Here is a 17,058-nt window from a genome sequence, read left to right as displayed (position 1 = left end):
TATATATATATATATATATATATATATATGTATGTATGTATATATATATATATGTATGTATCTATGTATGTATGTATGCATATGTTTCGGTTATGGGATCCGAGACTGAAGACACTCCAAATTTCTCTTCAATCCGCTGATCTTCCAACGCCTACTGAAAACTTCCTTCTTAACGTCGAACGGTTGTGAGTTGTAGGGAAATATTCCGATGCTCAAGGCAGCTAGGTCACAAGAAGGTTAAAGTGTATATGATTAGAAAAAATGTCCTTTACCTGGTCATTAAGATTGTATTTATAAGCATCAAGCCCAACGATTAATATTAATTGCTCATAAAGACCGCATCTTCTATTTCTTCTTATATAATATTCGTTCATTAAAATTATTTACACTCTTTCTAATGTCATTAATTGTCTTTTAACGCTGCCTTTTTTACAACCAGACTCCTCAGTTTTGACCAATCTCCTACCACCTTTCGCCCCTTAGTCCGACCGGTCAGCCTCCTCCCATATAGTATGTATGTATTAATTTCATTATAAAATTACAAAAGTTTTAAAAGAATTTTAAGTTTACAAAAACTATGTGAAACACGAGTTAAGTTGAAACAATTTCATTACAGATAAATTAAAGTCAAGTTTTAAAAGAATTTTAAGTTTACAAAAAATCATGTCAAACACGACTTAAGTTGAAACAATTTCATTACAGATGAATTAAAATCATGTTATGTTTAATGAAATAAAATAAAATCGTATCATGCTATATTGACTTTAATTCTGTAATAAAATAAATTGAAAACATGTAATGATGTGACAATTATAATAAAATAAATTACTGTAGTATATGACGACTTCACACTTCTATACTAAAATAAACTGAAATTGTTACATAACTGAAATTATCACCCAACTAAAGTCACATGACTTCAGTTCATTTTATTAAATAATTGAAGTTATGAAACGAAATTATCTTAATATATGACAATTTAAACATTTTTATAGAAATTTTCATGACACTTAGACTTTAATTTATTTACAATGAGGTTGTTTTTAATGACACAAATTTTTTATTTTAAAATGGTGTATTGGCATGATTTGTTTAAACTCATTTTCTTTTAAAAAATATTAGTTTGGGCTTCTGCACTGTGCACTAATGGCCCATTCCATCTTGGCCCGTCTATGTGATATTTCTGAGATGAGGAGAGTGTACGTGGCAGAAGAGTGCATCTGAGTGTTGGTAAGAGAGAGAAAGATGCGATAGCTCTCCTCTGATCGTAGAGAGAGAAGGAGGCGATGGTGGCCGGCGCAGCTCCGGTGCGACGGCAGTTCCCGTCGACGAAGAAGAAGAAAATGTAGATCGCGAAGAGATCGGTAAGAAAAACAAATGCTTTTATTATATTGAGTGTTTTCATACAATCATCAAAAGAATACAATGTTCTGAAAGGAAAAAGGGAAGGAACTCTAATATATAGAGTTCCGAAGGGGGAGAACGGGAAAACTGAAATAACAAACTAAAAACAGAAAAAACTACACTGTCCTAATACGACAGTGACGAGAATCGAAGGATTCTCAATACCCTCCCCTCAAGCTAGACGGTGTATACCAACCAGTCCAAGCTTGGGAATAATTTTCTGAAAGTTAACACAATGAGGGAACTTCGTAAAAACATCGGCCAATTGTTCGTCAGAGCGTACTGGGAGAAGGTGCAGAAGACCGTCTTGGAGTTTTTCACGAACAACGTGGCAGTCAAGCTCAATATGCTTTGTGCGTTCGTGAAAGCTCTGATTATGAGCGATGTGGCGAGCAGACTTGTTGTCGCAATATAGGGCAGGAATTCTGGATTCTTCAATTTGAAGATCTTGTAATAGATAGTGGAGCCACTGTATTTCACATACAGTGGCAGCAAGGGCTCTATACTCAGCTTCGGTGGAGGATCTGGAAACAGTCTTCTGCTTCTTAGATTTCCAGGAAACAAGTGAATTCCCAAGAAAGATGCAAAAACCCGTGGTTGATCTTCTAGTATTTGGGCAAGTGGCCCAATCGGAGTCACTAAAACCTTTTAAGTGCATAGGAGAGTCAGCAGAAAAATAAAGACCTTCATTGGGTGTGGATTTGATATATCTAAGCACATGTTGAACTGCCCGATAATGGTGTTCTGTAGGTGCCTGCATAAATTGACTAAGTAAGTTGATTGTATAGCATAGATCAGGTCTGGTATTGGTAATGTAGAGTAACTTCCCTATTAAACGTCTGTAAGGTCCAGGATCATTAAGGTGACTATCTGATTTGTACAGAGGACTTGTGTCTCTAAGGAAGGGTGTAGTAGAAGGTTTGCACCCCTCCATTCCTGTTTCTTCAAGTATGTCTAAGGCATACTTCCTTTGACATAGGTGAATTCCTTTCTTAGATCTAGCAACTTCCAGTCCAAGAAAGTACTTGAGTTCTCCAAGGTCCTTTATGCGAAATTTATTATGTAAGAGCTCTTTGATGTATGTGATTTCCTCCATTGAATTTCCTGCCAAAACAATGTCGTCCACATAGACAAGCAAGGCAGTAAAGCAAGTATCTGTTCTTTTAGTAAATAATGAGTGATCAAATTTTGATTGTTTGTAGTTAACAGAAATTAGGTAAGAAGACAACTTTTCAAACCATTGTCTGCTTGCTTGTTTCAAGCCATATAGAGATTTAGTTAGTTTGCAAACCTGTCCCTTTTTGTGAGTGTCCATTCCTGGAGGTGGTTGCATGTACACCTCTTCATTAAGATCACCATGAAGAAACGCATTGTCAACATCTAATTGGTTTAAAAACCAATTATTAGAGGCTGCAATGGCTATCAGGAGTCTAACAGTAGTAAGTTTTGCTACTGGTGAAAAAGTATTAAGATAGTCAATCCCTTCCTGCTGGGTGTATCCCTTTGCAACTAAACGGGCTTTATGCCTCTCAATGCTCCCATCAGCTCTAAACTTGGTTTTATATACCCACTTGCATCCCATAGGGATTTTTCCAGGAGGTAGCTGTGTGAGATACCAAGTATTATTGTCCTGTAATGCCTTAATTTCTTTTTGCATGGCTTCAACCAACTCTTTTTTATTTATAGCTTCATTGTAAGTCTGAGGTTCCTTGTTTCCAGTGACAGCCATGATATACTTTGAGTGCTTTTCTGACAAGTTATCACAGCATAACAATTTAGAAATAGGATAAGGAGTTTTAAGTTTATTTTTCATAGTCAAGGATTGGTTCACCTGATGAACATAGTCTTCCAGATATGCAAGGGTCTTTCTGGTCCTTTCAGATCTTCTCTGTCTGTGATTTTCTACATTGTAATCATTGTCAGCAATAATCTGCATCTCTTCTTCTTGATCAAAGTCTTCTAATTCATCATGCCTGTCTTCATTAGTGGGATAATAATCCTTTGAGAAATCAATGAAAGACTCATCTTTATTTTTCTCATTTTCTGTGTTTTGCTGGCTGTCTTGTAAGTTATTATAGGGAAAAATTTCTTCATGAAATATCACATTTCTGCTTATAAAAAGCTCTTTGGTGTTTATGTCTAAGACAATATAGCCTTTGACACCATGTTTATATCCTAGAAAAACCCCTTTTCTAGCTCTCGGATCAAATTTGTTTCTATTGTTTTCAAGTGTAGAGGCAAAACATAAGCATTCAAAAATTTTCAAATCTACACTAGTACAAAAATCATATTTTATGACGTACAAAAACGAACTATGACGTACATAGTTTTGTACGTTATAATAGGTCTACATATTTTATGACGTAGCAAAAATTTACGTTATCTGAACATATTATGACACTGTTTCTAAAAGAAATAACTCTAATAATGAATGTGAACATAGATAATTTTACTCAATATCAATTCGAAACAATTTTCTCCAATATTCATATAAAAAAAATGAATTGATTTTAGAAACAGTGTCATAATATGTTTAGATAACGTAAATTTTTGCTACGTCATAAAATATGTAGACCTATTATAACGTACAAAACTATGTACATCATAGTTCGTTTTTGTACGTTATAAAATATGATTTTTGTACGAATGGAAGTTGGATATTAATTAAAATCAAATTAGGTTTTATAAAGTTAGGATATTAAATAATTTCTTAAAAGCAAGGTTGTTTTTCTCTTAAAACTTTAATACAGGTAAGAAATAATTTATAAATGATCTAGAATGAAGTTGGTATAATTCACTCACGAATAAAACAGATTACTCTTTCTTTATCTTTAAGAAAAGCAGGTTACGAATTTAAATTTTTTTTCTTCCAATTGAAAAGAAAAAGGATAAAGAAAAGAGTAAGAGATAATAAGCCACAATAGAGTGGCAGAGTGCTTACTGCAGTTTCTTTGGTTCTTGATTGGGGTAACAGCTCCTTCCTCCCTCCAATCAACATGTCCATGGGGCGCACCGAGAACCGGAGGGGAAGGACCCCGCCCAATCCACATGTCAAAGACAACCTCCCAGATTATGTTGATTGGAGGGAGGAAGGGGCTGTTACCCCAATCAAGAACCGAAGAAACTGCAGTAAGCACTCTGCCACTCTATTGTGGCTTATTATCTCTTACATATTTTCTAAATTGTAAAGACTAAAATGATAGAAAATAAATCAAAATTACTGATTAGAGGGTATTGATAATTCAGCCTTATCTTTACACAAGTGGCAATTGTATACATATAATCCATTTGTTTTCTTCTATATTTTTTAACTTGCATTTAGTTATTGATTTTTGTATGTTAATTATTTTTTCCAAGAAATATATATTAATAAAGAGTCACTCTACTACGAGCATGAGAAAAATTCCTTCTTTCACATTTTTTAAAACGAGAGAATGGTTTTTTTTATCTCCTCATTATAGTTTGTTTTACAACTAATCTTATATATTTTGTAGAAAATAATATTCTGAGTCATTAGGAAATTGGTCGTAAACTTCCATTTTAATTTTTTAACCTGTTATTAAGGGAAATCAAACAATCATATTAATAGCTAAAAGAAACCACTAAGTTAGAGAATCGAAAAAATATATATAAAAAAAAGCCATATGTGTTGAATTCTATTCTTAGAAAATACATGTAGTTCTAGTTTGACAACTTTGTCATCGTTGTGGTCTACTTTATAATTAGAAATATTCATCAAGTGTTACTACTGTTTTACAAAGAGAAGATGATTTTTCTTATCTGCTATAATTATCGTTTGCTCGTGTATATTTTTTCTGCATGACTGAAACTAATAATCTGATACTTTCTGAGAGAAAAAATAAAATAAAATCTAATCATTAGAAAATTGGTTGTAAATGTCAAAGAAATCAAACAAGTATATTAATGAATGTGAATATAGATAATTTTATTCAATATCAATTCGAAACAATTTTCTCCAATATTTATATAAAAAAAAATAGACTGATTTTAGGAACAGTGTCATAATATGTTCAGATAACGTAAATTTTTGCTACATCATAAAATATGTAGACCTATTATAACGTACAAAACTATGTACGTCATAGTTCGTTTTTGTACGTCATAAAATATGATTTTTGTACGAGTGCTAAGTAAGTAGGAGGAAGATTGTAAAGCATATCATAAGGAGATTGTTGCCAAGAACAGGGGAAGGCAATCTGTTTATCAAATAGACAGCATGTCCTATAGCATATGACCAATAAACCTTAGGTATATTAGAATGAAAAAGGAGACTTCGTGCCACATTGAGTATATGTTGATGTTTTCTTTCAACCACAGAATTTTGTTCAGGTGTCTCAACACAACTTTTTTGATGAATGATTCCATGCATATCATAAAAACTCACACAATTAAACTCTGGTCCATTGTCAGACCTGACAATTTTTACCATTTTATTAAATTGGTTTCTGACTTTAATGATAAAATTCTGTAATAGGTTTCTGGTTTCCCCTTTGTTATTCATTAGGAAAATCCATGTGTGTCTGGTGTAGTCATCAACTATGCTAAGAAAATATCTATGTCCATGAACAGAAACAGTATTCAGAGGACCCCAAATATCACAATGTATAATCTCAAAACATTCAGTGGTAACAGAGAAGCTTTTAGTGAAAGGTAACCTATGTTGTTTAGCAAAATGACAAGTATCACATACAACATCAGTATTGATTTTGACATAAGGAAACATTTCACATATGTGTTTTACAACATTAGAACCAGGATGACCTAATCTATGATGCCATAGGTTAACATCAATCTTTTTAAACGAGTAAACAGCCTTTGAAACATTTCTTTGACCAAATTTGGGAAAGTCTTGTAGATAATAGAGTTCATTCCAAGGTTTAGCACATCCAATCATCTTCAATGAACAATTCTGCCTTATCTGACAATTCTCAGCAGAAAAAGTTAGATTGCAATCCAAGTCTTTGATAAGACTTTGGACAAAAACAAGGTTAAAACAAAAACTAGGTATATAAAGAACGTTGAAGATGATAAAATTTTCATTAAATTGTACAGTGCCAGCATGTTCAGCAGTAATGGTGGTTTTATTTGGTAAATTGACTAAAATAGGTTTGATTTTGTAAAAGGCAATGAAATTGGTTTTGTCATGTGTAACGTGGTCTGTTGCACCAGTATCAATAATCCAGGAATGATTACCTGGTTTATTCTCAGTTTCTTTCCTCTGTACTTGATTGATCTTGTGAGGAGATGGTTCTTCAACCTTGTCTATTATTCTTAGGAGTTTCTGCATCTGTTCTGGTGTAAAGGGATTAGCATTACAGTTGTTGTTAATTTGTTGTTGTTGTGCCTTCAAGATGCCTTCAGATTCTGCATTATTTTGACAAACATTAACAGAATTCTAGTCATTCCTTTTATCTTCTTTCTTATACCAAGGAGGAAATCCGTGCTTAGAATAGCACTCATCAACTGTGTGATTCATCTTGTTGCAATAAGAACACTGCTTTCCATAATTTTGGTTTCTTCCTCTTCCTCTGCCTTGACCACGAGTTCCTGTACCTCTTCCATGATTCCTCCAATTCTGATCAGTCCTCCATTGATTGTTTTTGTCAGCAACATTTGCCAGAACTCTGGTTTCTGTAGGATTTTGCTTTTCCTGTCTTTCTTGTTGCATAATGAGGGAGAAAACACGGTTAACATTAGGTAAAGGATCCATTAGAAGGATTTGTGTCCTGACAGTGTTATAAGAATCATTTAAACCTTTCAAAAAGCAAATTACATGCTCAACTTCTCTATATTTCAACGAAACCTTGGACAAATCACAATTGCAAGGAATCTCACAAGTGCAGGTAGGAATGGGTCTTAACGACTCTAGTTCTTCCCACAGTATCTTCAAATCAGTAAAAAATTGACTAACTCCACGTTCTCCTTGCTTAATTGAGTGTATATCCTGTAATAAGTATGAGATCTTGAAGTAATCTCCTTTGGAGAACCTCTCCTTAAGCTCGTCCCATAAATCTTTTGCTTCTTCCACGTAGATAACACTCTCAGCAATGTGTGGTGATAAGGTTTTTGTGATCCAGGACAGTATCATAACGTTGCATCTCTCCCAGGCATCATAGGTAGCATCTGTTTTCTGGGGTCTCTTTATGGACCCGCCAATGAATTTGATTTTATTTTTGGAAAGCAGAGCCCTCTTCATGGTCCTGCTCCAAGAAGAGTAGTTACTTTCGTTAAGAATCTGGGTTACGAGTGTCAAACCTGGGTTTTCTCCAGGGTGCAGATAGAAAGGGCTAGCGGGATTTGTGGATTGGTCGGTTTGATCCATGGTTGCAGAAAGAAAGCCAAGAACGTAGCCCAAGAAGCGTCAAGAATCAGCAGCGATGGCAACGGAAGCAGAGCAGGTACTAGACCTACTCTGATACCATATTAGTTTGGGCTTCTACACTGTGCACTAATGGCCCATTCCATCTTGGCCCGTCTAGGTGATATTTCTGAGATGAGGAGAGTGTACGTGGCAGAAGAGTGTGTCTGAGTGTCGGTAAGAGAGAGAAAGATGCGAGAGCTCTCCTCTTATCGTAGAGAGAGAAGGAGGCGATGGTGGCCGGCGCAGCTCCGGTGCGGCGGCAGTTCCTGTCGACGAAGAAGAAGAAAATGTAGATCGCGAAGAGATCGGTAAGAAAAACAAATGCTTTTATTATATTGAGTGTTTTCATACAATCATCAAAAGAATACAATGTTCTGAANGGAAAAAGGGAAGGAACTCTAATATATAGAGTTTCGAAGGGGGAGAACGGAAAAACTGAAATAACAAACTAAAAACAGAAAAAACTACACTGTCCTAATACGATAGTGACGAGAATCAAAGGATTCTCAATAAAAAAAAAAAAAAAAGACTTACACTATTAATGTAATTTCATAATGAAATTATACTAGAATGGTAAAAACCCTTATAAGCTAAAATAGATCTTGCAGTGATATTTTTTTTCTTTGACCACATTCTTTAAATTTGGGTAGATTATTTATAGACAACAATCTCAACAAAATATTACTGTACCCTTTGTTATTAAATTTTGAATATTAATAATAGTATCAAAGTTTTAGTGCAGTATGGATGACACTTTTAAAAGTTACTCAAAATGGTATAGCAAGTTTTAATTTAATGTTATTAATTTGTGATCACGACTGAAATAATAAAATTAGGCTTAAATGATATTTCAGCTCGAATATGATCCTTTATATATCATAAATAATATACAATGGATTTATTTAAATAGCTCTTGACATGACTTCTGTTAGAATTCCACCCAAATACGTCTCAGCAATTTGTACGAATATACACTTCCAAAATATTTTCCTTTCTTGAACAATTATTGATTCTGATATATAATTACGTATGAAGTTGAAACTTTAATATCAATGATTCATGTTAAATTGCATGTCATGTAAACAACACATATCAGTTTCCAAAAATATGTATAAATATGAATGTCTGAACTGATATGAGGAACCAACAACTTAAGTTTCTCACATTTCACCAAAGCAGTGAAGTTTTCCTTAATCACTCATTGCCATGGCCTTCAAAACACTGTTCCATAGCACTTTGGTTTTGCTTTTTGCTTTTTCATTTTGTGTTTTGGAGGCCAATGCTCGCACTCTCCAAGATGCCTCGATGCGTGAAATGCACGAGCAGTGGATGATTACACATGGAAAACTCTACTTGGACTCTTACGAGAAAGAGCAGAAATACCAAGTATTCAAGGAAAACGTGCAACGCATTGAGGCATTTAACAATGCTGGAAACAAGCCTTACAAGCTTGGCATAAACCAGTTTGCTGATCTCACAAATGAGGAATTCAAAGCCAGAAATAGATTCAAGGGTCATATGTGTTCTACCATAACAAGAACACCCTCTTTTAAGTATGAACATGTCACAGCAGTGCCAACTTCATTGGATTGGAGACAGAAAGGAGCTGTTACACCCATTAAGAACCAAGGACAATGTGGTATGTACATATATAGTATCAAAACTATAGATTAGAGTCTATTTTAACAAAATTTTAGATTGTTATTAGACTACTATTAATGTATAATCTCATATTATATATATTCATGTCGGGAAAGAGTGGTTTAAAGTTTCACATCAACTACAAAGCAAATTTACATCATATCAATTTATAAACCAAGTTTATTTAGATTTAAAAACCATTCTTTAACACTCTTCAACAACTTAAATGAATACAAGTTGATATATTTATCTAGACAAAACATTTTTGTGTGTAACTTTTCCTTGTATTTTTGTGTTTAGGATCTTGTTGGGCATTTTCTGCTGTTGCAGCAACAGAAGGAATCACTAAGCTGACCACTGGCAAACTGATATCTTTATCGGAACAAGAGCTTATTGATTGTGACACAAAGGGTGAGGATGAAGGTTGTGAAGGAGGTTTAATGGACGATGCCTTCAAATTTATCCTGCAAAACAAAGGACTTACAACAGAAGCTGCGTACCCTTATGAAGGAATCGATGGAATCTGTGATGCAAAAGCAGAAAGCAGCCATGCAGCTAGCATAAAGGGGTACGAGGATGTGCCTGCGAATAGTGAGAGTGCGTTGCTGAAAGCTGTTGCTAATCAACCAGTTTCAGTAGCAATTGATGCGAGTGGATATGAGTTTCAGTTTTATTCAAGTGGTGTGTTCAATGGATCATGTGACACTAACTTGGATCATGGTGTGACTGCTGTGGGGTATGGAGTGAGTGATGATGGAAGTAAGTATTGGTTGGTGAAGAATTCATGGGGAGTGAAGTGGGGAGAAAAAGGATACATTAGAATGCAAAGAGATGTTGCTTCTAAAGAAGGCTTGTGTGGCATAGCAATGCTGGCTTCCTACCCAACTACATAATTGTCTACCAAACTTTCTTACTGTTATATATTTCACAATCTGTATCTATTGTACAAATCATAAGTGTGTCTGAAAAAATTACAATATCCAATGTACAAATCATATTTATAGGTCTGAAGAAATTACAATATCTAATGTACAAATCATATTTATAGTTCTGAAGAAATTAGAGAGTGATTTATTCAAACTTTGTAAATAATAAGAAGTGATAGATTATGAAATCCCAATTGTAAAGAAAAATGTATATCAATGTTATACTTGTTTATATCTCTTTATATAAAAGTAAATTAATTATGTTTTATCTTTGTAAAACTTCCTAACATCATTGAAAATTTAATATTAAACCCTACATTTATTTTTATGAAAACACATTAGAGTAAGGAATTTTTAATAAATTCTTTTGTAAAAAATTTCTTCAAATAAACAATAATAACTTTTATTATATATTTTTATCTCATTCTAGTTAAAAACACATGTAGTTATTTTTTATAATAAAAATAATAATTTTTTATTATAAAAATAAAAAATAAACAATTTTTATAATTTTATTATAATTTTTTTATTTATTTTGTAAGTAATTTTTTGTTATAAGTAATTATTTTAGTTTTAAAAAGTGGTAAAGTTCAAAAGTATGACCAAATTATATATATATATATATATATATATATATATATATATATATATATATATATATATATATATATATATATATGTGTATGTATGTATTTAAATTTTAATAAAATCATGTAAAATATAAAATTGTTAATGTAATCCTTTTAATTTAAAAAGCTTTTATTTAAAAGACAGAAAAAAAGATATGTATACCAAAAGGAAACCATCATCTTTGTATAATGATATAGATGTATTATTTTTCTTATAATAAAAATAATAAAATTTTTATTATAACTATAAAAATAAAATAAATAAGTTTTATGGCAATGTTTATTTATTTTGAAATAATTCTTTTATTATAGATAGCTATTTTAATTTTAAATAGTGGTTAAAAATAATCAAATAAAAAATATTTAAATTTAAAAAAATATGTAAAATTATTTTAATTTAAAGGAAAATATATATACACCAAAAGAAACCTTTTATATAATGGTATAAATTTTTGCATTATTTCTTTCTTTTTTCTATTGCTCTCTATTATTTTTTAAGTTCTTCATGAACTTTGCTTTAATTTAACATTTATAAAATTAGAGTTCCTTGAAATATGAGCTTAGCACTGATGAGAGTTAGTTTATTGTGGATGTTGACATTTGATTTGTTTCTAACCAAATATGTTTGTGGTAGATCAATTGTTTTTTTTTTCAACTTTCTCACATCTTTCCATTATGTAATAACAAAAAATAACTTGTCTAAATTGTTGAGATTGTTTATATAACAGTTCTTTCCAAAATTACTACTCCATATAATAAATTATTTTTATTTTGAAATATTTTTAATATTAATTGAGAATTTTTTTAATCAATAACAATTAATAATGAAGATTCGATTTTATATCTGTTTTTTTCATGTATCCTCTTTTATCATTTTTATTTTTATATTCATGGACTAAATTTGTAGGTTCTGTTATCTAATTAAATTGTTCATAAAAATTGAAAATAATTTATGTATAATTAAGAAAAGCACATGCACATGTGTGTTTTTTTTATAATAATAAAAAGTGATAAAATTGTTATTATTATTATTATTGAAAATAAAGTATGTACCAAAAAATAAAATTATCTTTAATATTATAATATAGATTATAATAATGATTTTCTAAATATACACGTGTATTTTCACTTATGTAAAGAATATAATTTAAAAAATCATTTTTATAGTTTTACATAATGGAAGGAACAAGAAGTAATTATGGGATGAGAAAGCAAAGGGCTTTCTTCAAATTGATGGGCTTGAAAGTGAGAGGCCCAGTCCATGAAACAACAGTTCTTTAATGTGATTCTTGACGGAAGTCTTCCATGTACCCTATATAAACAGCATCAAGAAATGAGAGTAACAAGAGGTAAAGAAAGGTTGTATAGTGTTTGCCGTGGTGGAAAATGGCCGGCAAAGGTGGAGCTACTCCGGCGACATACTCACCATCTCTGACAGCCGATAAAAAGAAACCACCGCTTTTCAAGGAAGATTGGGTTCGGCCCGATGGCCGAGGTTTCCACCAGTGCAGACCTGCATGTAAGTTCCACTTGCTTTCAAATACAACCATGCGGTCTCTTTTGTCTCCATGCAATGACAATCTCTATATGCTTCTCCATTATCTATCATTATGTATTTTGCTATCAAATGGATGTCACTTTTTGTTTTCTTCTGCCAACTATTAATCATTCATGTTGTGTTTATAGTGATTTCTGACGCCGAACTGTTTGAATAAATGCTGATTAGGGATTAAAATGACGCCTTTTGGAGAACCGTGAACACAATATTTTTTTTTTTTACCTAGTTCTTTTTAAATTGATAATCCATGCTCCACAACCTAATGATTTCATTAGGTGAGGTGAAATGTAGAGAACCAAGAATGTTCTTGCATGCATCCTTCATTTGTTGAATCTAGAGTAAGATTATGTATTCATGCAGTCACTTGCACATGCAAAGATTACCTTGGGTTTTGTGTTGGAAATAAAGTGTCTATACCTAATGAGTTTGTTAATCAGCGTTCATTTCTACTAAGAACAGATGTATTTGGTAGTAGTTGTCCTGTGGTACCAGCTAATTTTTTAGGACATTTTCTGGATAATTGCCACCTTGAACCTCGTGTCCCCCCGATGGGACCTTTTGGTCCTCTCAAGATCTTCAACCTCTCATCTGATTTCAACAGAGAGCATGCTCCACAAGTTTTAGGGTGTTTGCTCTAAAAGTAGTATTCATCCAAACTTGAAAATGCCATCTCCTCCTGCCCCAGGTGTGCGGGATTGTGGTAATTGATCCAGGGTATTGATAGTGGTGGTTCTTTTCCAAACACCTTGATCCAGTATGGAATTATTATGAAAGGGGAGCTCCTATTTCTCATGCTATGTCTGCGGCTCTTGGAAAAGGGATGGGGATTGAGATTTAGATTCTTCATGATGTAGATTGTGCTGCTAGGACTGGATAGATTGCCTAACTCAACCCCCTAAGCTGGCTAAGGTGAGGGATGGGTATTGCTTAATAAGCTCTTATCAAATACTATTTCTAATCAATGTGGGGTTTAGTTTTTTTCCAAATATGCACCTTCACATCGTACACTTATTGGTCTTGGTGCATGGAAAATATGGCAAACGGGATAACGATGGATGTAGAATATGATACTGCGCTAAAAGAACTTCGTATTGTAAATGAACACATTTTGATTCATCAATAGAGTTTGTTTATACAATGAGGTACATCAATGCAAATGCAGTAGAGCAACTCTAACTGTCATTAAAACTGATAACTAATCATCTAGCAGAAGACTAAATAACTTCTGATCATTGAAGTCAACAGTAAGAAAGAATCATTTCTATTTATTGATATGTTGATTAGTTGACCTGGTATTTTAATAAGAACATTGATATTTTTTGACTTGCAGTTTTCAGGACTGGTGCTGTGAATGCAGCATCTGGATCTGCATATGCTGAGTTTGGAAATACCAAGGTCATTGTATCTGTGTGAGTGGCTCTTTGTCTTAAAAATGTCAGTTAGCTTGTCGAGGTTGTTTTTTTTCTTCTGACTTTTTTGTTTGTTATGCTCTCCCTAATGTGGGTATTTTATTTGTAATTGTTAATATAGATTTGGGCCAAGAGAGAGCAAGAAGGCAATGATGTACAGTGATATAGGGCGTTTGAATTGCAATGTCAGCTTTACAACGTTTGCAACTCCAGTACGAGGGCAGGTATATAAAGGCTGTGTAACTTTTTCTGTTTCCTCCATCTTCATGGTTATTTGAAGTGACTTTCTAATATGTTAAATCTCACGAAGCTAGGGTTCAGACCACAAAGAGTACAGTGCGATGCTTAATAAAGCTTTGGAAGGTGCAATAATACTGGAAAGTTTCCCCAAGACAACTGTGGATGTTTTTGCATTGGTGCTAGAATCTAGCGGCAGTAAGTATTATACTATTTCATATTTATTTTCAATCTAATTTGTAATGCTATTTTTTTATTGTCATAAATTTACAGACAAAAATTGGCTGGACATAAGTATACTGAAAAAGATTATTGAAGAAAGCTAATGTGTATTTGTCTTCTCATCTACCTTGCTGTTATTTAATGGTTGCTTTGTGTCAACCTAGTTTTCTTCTTATAACTGTGATGGGGTATTTGGCTTTAACGCATTTGTTTTAGTTAACCACTTGGTGTGGTTCAATTGACAATGTATATGAATGAACTTACCTGCAATGCATGGGTTTGAATCTCATGGACAGAATTTGTGATCAAGACCACACCACCAGGTGCTTGAGTGGGAATTATTTAACACTATTGGGAGTGGAAAAGCTTGTCAGAGAATGAAAAATGTGGTTTCTTTAAGTTTAGCTATTTCTAGAGTTTTTGTGGCAAGAGATGTCAGCTAGACCTTCTGTTGTTTGAGGCTTTTGTTGCTTATGATGAGATTCCATGTAGCAAGTATTAATAATTCAAGTATTCATTGATAAAGGTTTCCAAATGCACAAAGAACAATGTTGTCAATAGCAGATTGCAGAAGGCCAAAAATTGGCCATACTATCCCATACATAAGATAGAATGAGTAAGATGGACAATAAACTAGAGGAAGAAAAACATGAAAAAATTGGAAAGAGGAAAATAATGAAAGAGGAAAGAAAACAAAGGAAAATAATGAAAGAGGAAAGAAAACAAAGGAAAAACAATCCAAGTGAAAAAGAAACAGGCAAAGATTGAGAATGAAAAAAAAAAAAAAACAGAGGAATACAACAGTTACATGAAGTCTCTGGAGATTGTAGGAGGGAGTGAATAGAGGAGTGACTACTTCCCCCTCCTTATATTATCAGTCATTCCTTGGCCCTTACGTTAACTGAAGTTGTGACTTGTAAGTAGAACACAAATGTCATTTATGTAAGCCACAATCTTTTATAGGTTTTGAGTGGGATAAAAGCCATGCCCTGGATGATTTTAATACTTGCAGATTTCAAGTGTAGCGAAAAAGTCTGGTGTCCTAGAAGACTTTATCATGTGTAAGACTTCGGTTTTTGGTATTTGTGGAGTAAATACCCAGCAACTCTTATCAGATCTAGACCTTGCTTGCTTGTGGCAGCGATGCAGTAGTGGATCAGCTGTTATTTGCAAGGCAATAATGTTGCCTCATTTATATTATGGCCATAGTGACAACACTGACAAACACAAGGAACGTATGCTTTTTTCGTAATTTAGCAGTTTTTATGAAATAGTCATTTGTAGTAATCTGATTTTGTATGAATTTGTTTCAGATATAGTATTATGCCTTTGGATTTTAGAATTGTAGGAAGTAATGATAAATTATCCTATTTAAACTTTGGAACAGTCAGAGATGCAATATAATTCTAATATTTTCTCAGAATCATTTAGTTTCTAGTAGGTAATAATATTATTGAACATGTTGCAGGTGATCTCCCAGTTGTCATATCCTGTGCTAGCCTTGCCCTGGCTGATGCTGGAATAATGATGTATGATCTTGTTGCCTCGGTTTCTGTGGTATGAATCTTGTTCACATTTGCACTCAGCCATATTGTCACTAATATGTACTTGTTTTGTAGTGCGGATAATATTTTTCTCCCATTTAAAACCTTATCTTGAATTTGTTATTATAAAATCGTATAATTTCATATTCTCTTACAATGTCAGACATTGTACCTGCCTAACATTTTGTGCTTTATTAATTTACGTTTTCATGTAATATTTTTGTCTTCTGTAGCCTAAAAATATGTTTTTAAACATTTTTTTTTTATTCCAACTACCTTTCTGTGGATACCAAATCTATGGCATATAATTGCATGCTAGCGAGTGTACAATCTTTCTGGAACATGTTCATCTTCACAAAACTCATTATGATAAAATGAGATCATCATTATGAAGGTTAATGACATTTAACCAATTAGGACTGCTATAAGTTGTTCCTTCATGATGTGATTATCTTGCTGCTGAGAGTCTAATAATTATTTTTGCTAATTATTGTAGTCAAGTTTTAGTAAGAACCTTGTGATTGATCCTATTTTGGAGGAGGAAAACTGCCAAGATGGTAGCTTAACAATTACATGCATGCCCTCTCGCTATGAAATCACCCAACTCACCGTTACAGGGGAATGGTCTTCCCCGAAGATCAACGAGGTTTGCCTATTTTCAAGTTTTTGTAATATATTTATGTAAATGCTTATTTCGCAGTCGTAAATTTATGTCTGGAGGTCTTGATATCTATTCTTCCAAATTGGTTACACTCAGTGACATATTGGATTCCCACATGCAGGGAATGCAGCTGTGCTTGGATGCTTGTGCAAAGCTAGCGAAGATTATGAGATCATGTTTGAAAGAAGCTGCTTCTGATTCCAGGGAGTAGAATGGCAGTTCTATATTAATTCAAATCACGATTGTGCTTTTAATTTTTTCTTATATTGAGAGATAATTTTGTGTTGGAGATAGTAGAGAGAGGTGCTGTGCATATCCTGAAAATTTTGTGCTCATGAGTTTGTCAAAGGTAAAGTGAAAATTATTGTTATAGCAACAGCTATATGATGGCCAAATTGTTTGACGAGTCAATTCAATCTTCCTCTGAATTAGGAAATTCTCAGTT

At 33.1% G+C, this 17,058-nt stretch overlaps 2 protein-coding genes across 2 annotated transcripts; both read left to right on the top strand.

The window, feature by feature from the left end:
* The first annotated feature begins 8,921 nt into the window (after positions 1-8,921).
* LOC106755559 (senescence-specific cysteine protease SAG39) lies at positions 8,922-10,529 on the top strand. Its single transcript, XM_014637730.2, has 2 exons — positions 8,922-9,425; positions 9,728-10,529. The coding sequence occupies exons 1-2, from the start codon at positions 8,993-8,995 to the stop codon at positions 10,318-10,320; spliced, it is 1,026 nt and encodes a 341-aa protein (XP_014493216.1). The 5' UTR covers positions 8,922-8,992; the 3' UTR covers positions 10,321-10,529.
* A 1,781-nt stretch (positions 10,530-12,310) lies between these two features.
* On the top strand, positions 12,311-17,058 carry LOC106754937 (exosome complex component RRP41-like). The gene is made up of 7 exons (XM_014637007.2): positions 12,311-12,501; positions 13,871-13,949; positions 14,071-14,173; positions 14,264-14,384; positions 15,877-15,965; positions 16,449-16,598; positions 16,735-17,058. The coding sequence occupies exons 1-7, from the start codon at positions 12,369-12,371 to the stop codon at positions 16,822-16,824; spliced, it is 765 nt and encodes a 254-aa protein (XP_014492493.1). The 5' UTR covers positions 12,311-12,368; the 3' UTR covers positions 16,825-17,058.

The sequence above is a fragment of the Vigna radiata genome, chromosome 2 (assembly GCF_000741045.1).
Source record: "Vigna radiata var. radiata cultivar VC1973A chromosome 2, Vradiata_ver6, whole genome shotgun sequence".
Taxonomy (NCBI): Eukaryota; Viridiplantae; Streptophyta; class Magnoliopsida; order Fabales; family Fabaceae; genus Vigna; species Vigna radiata.
Note: the sequence above shows the minus strand (reverse complement) of the source record. Positions and strands in the feature narration are given on the sequence as shown.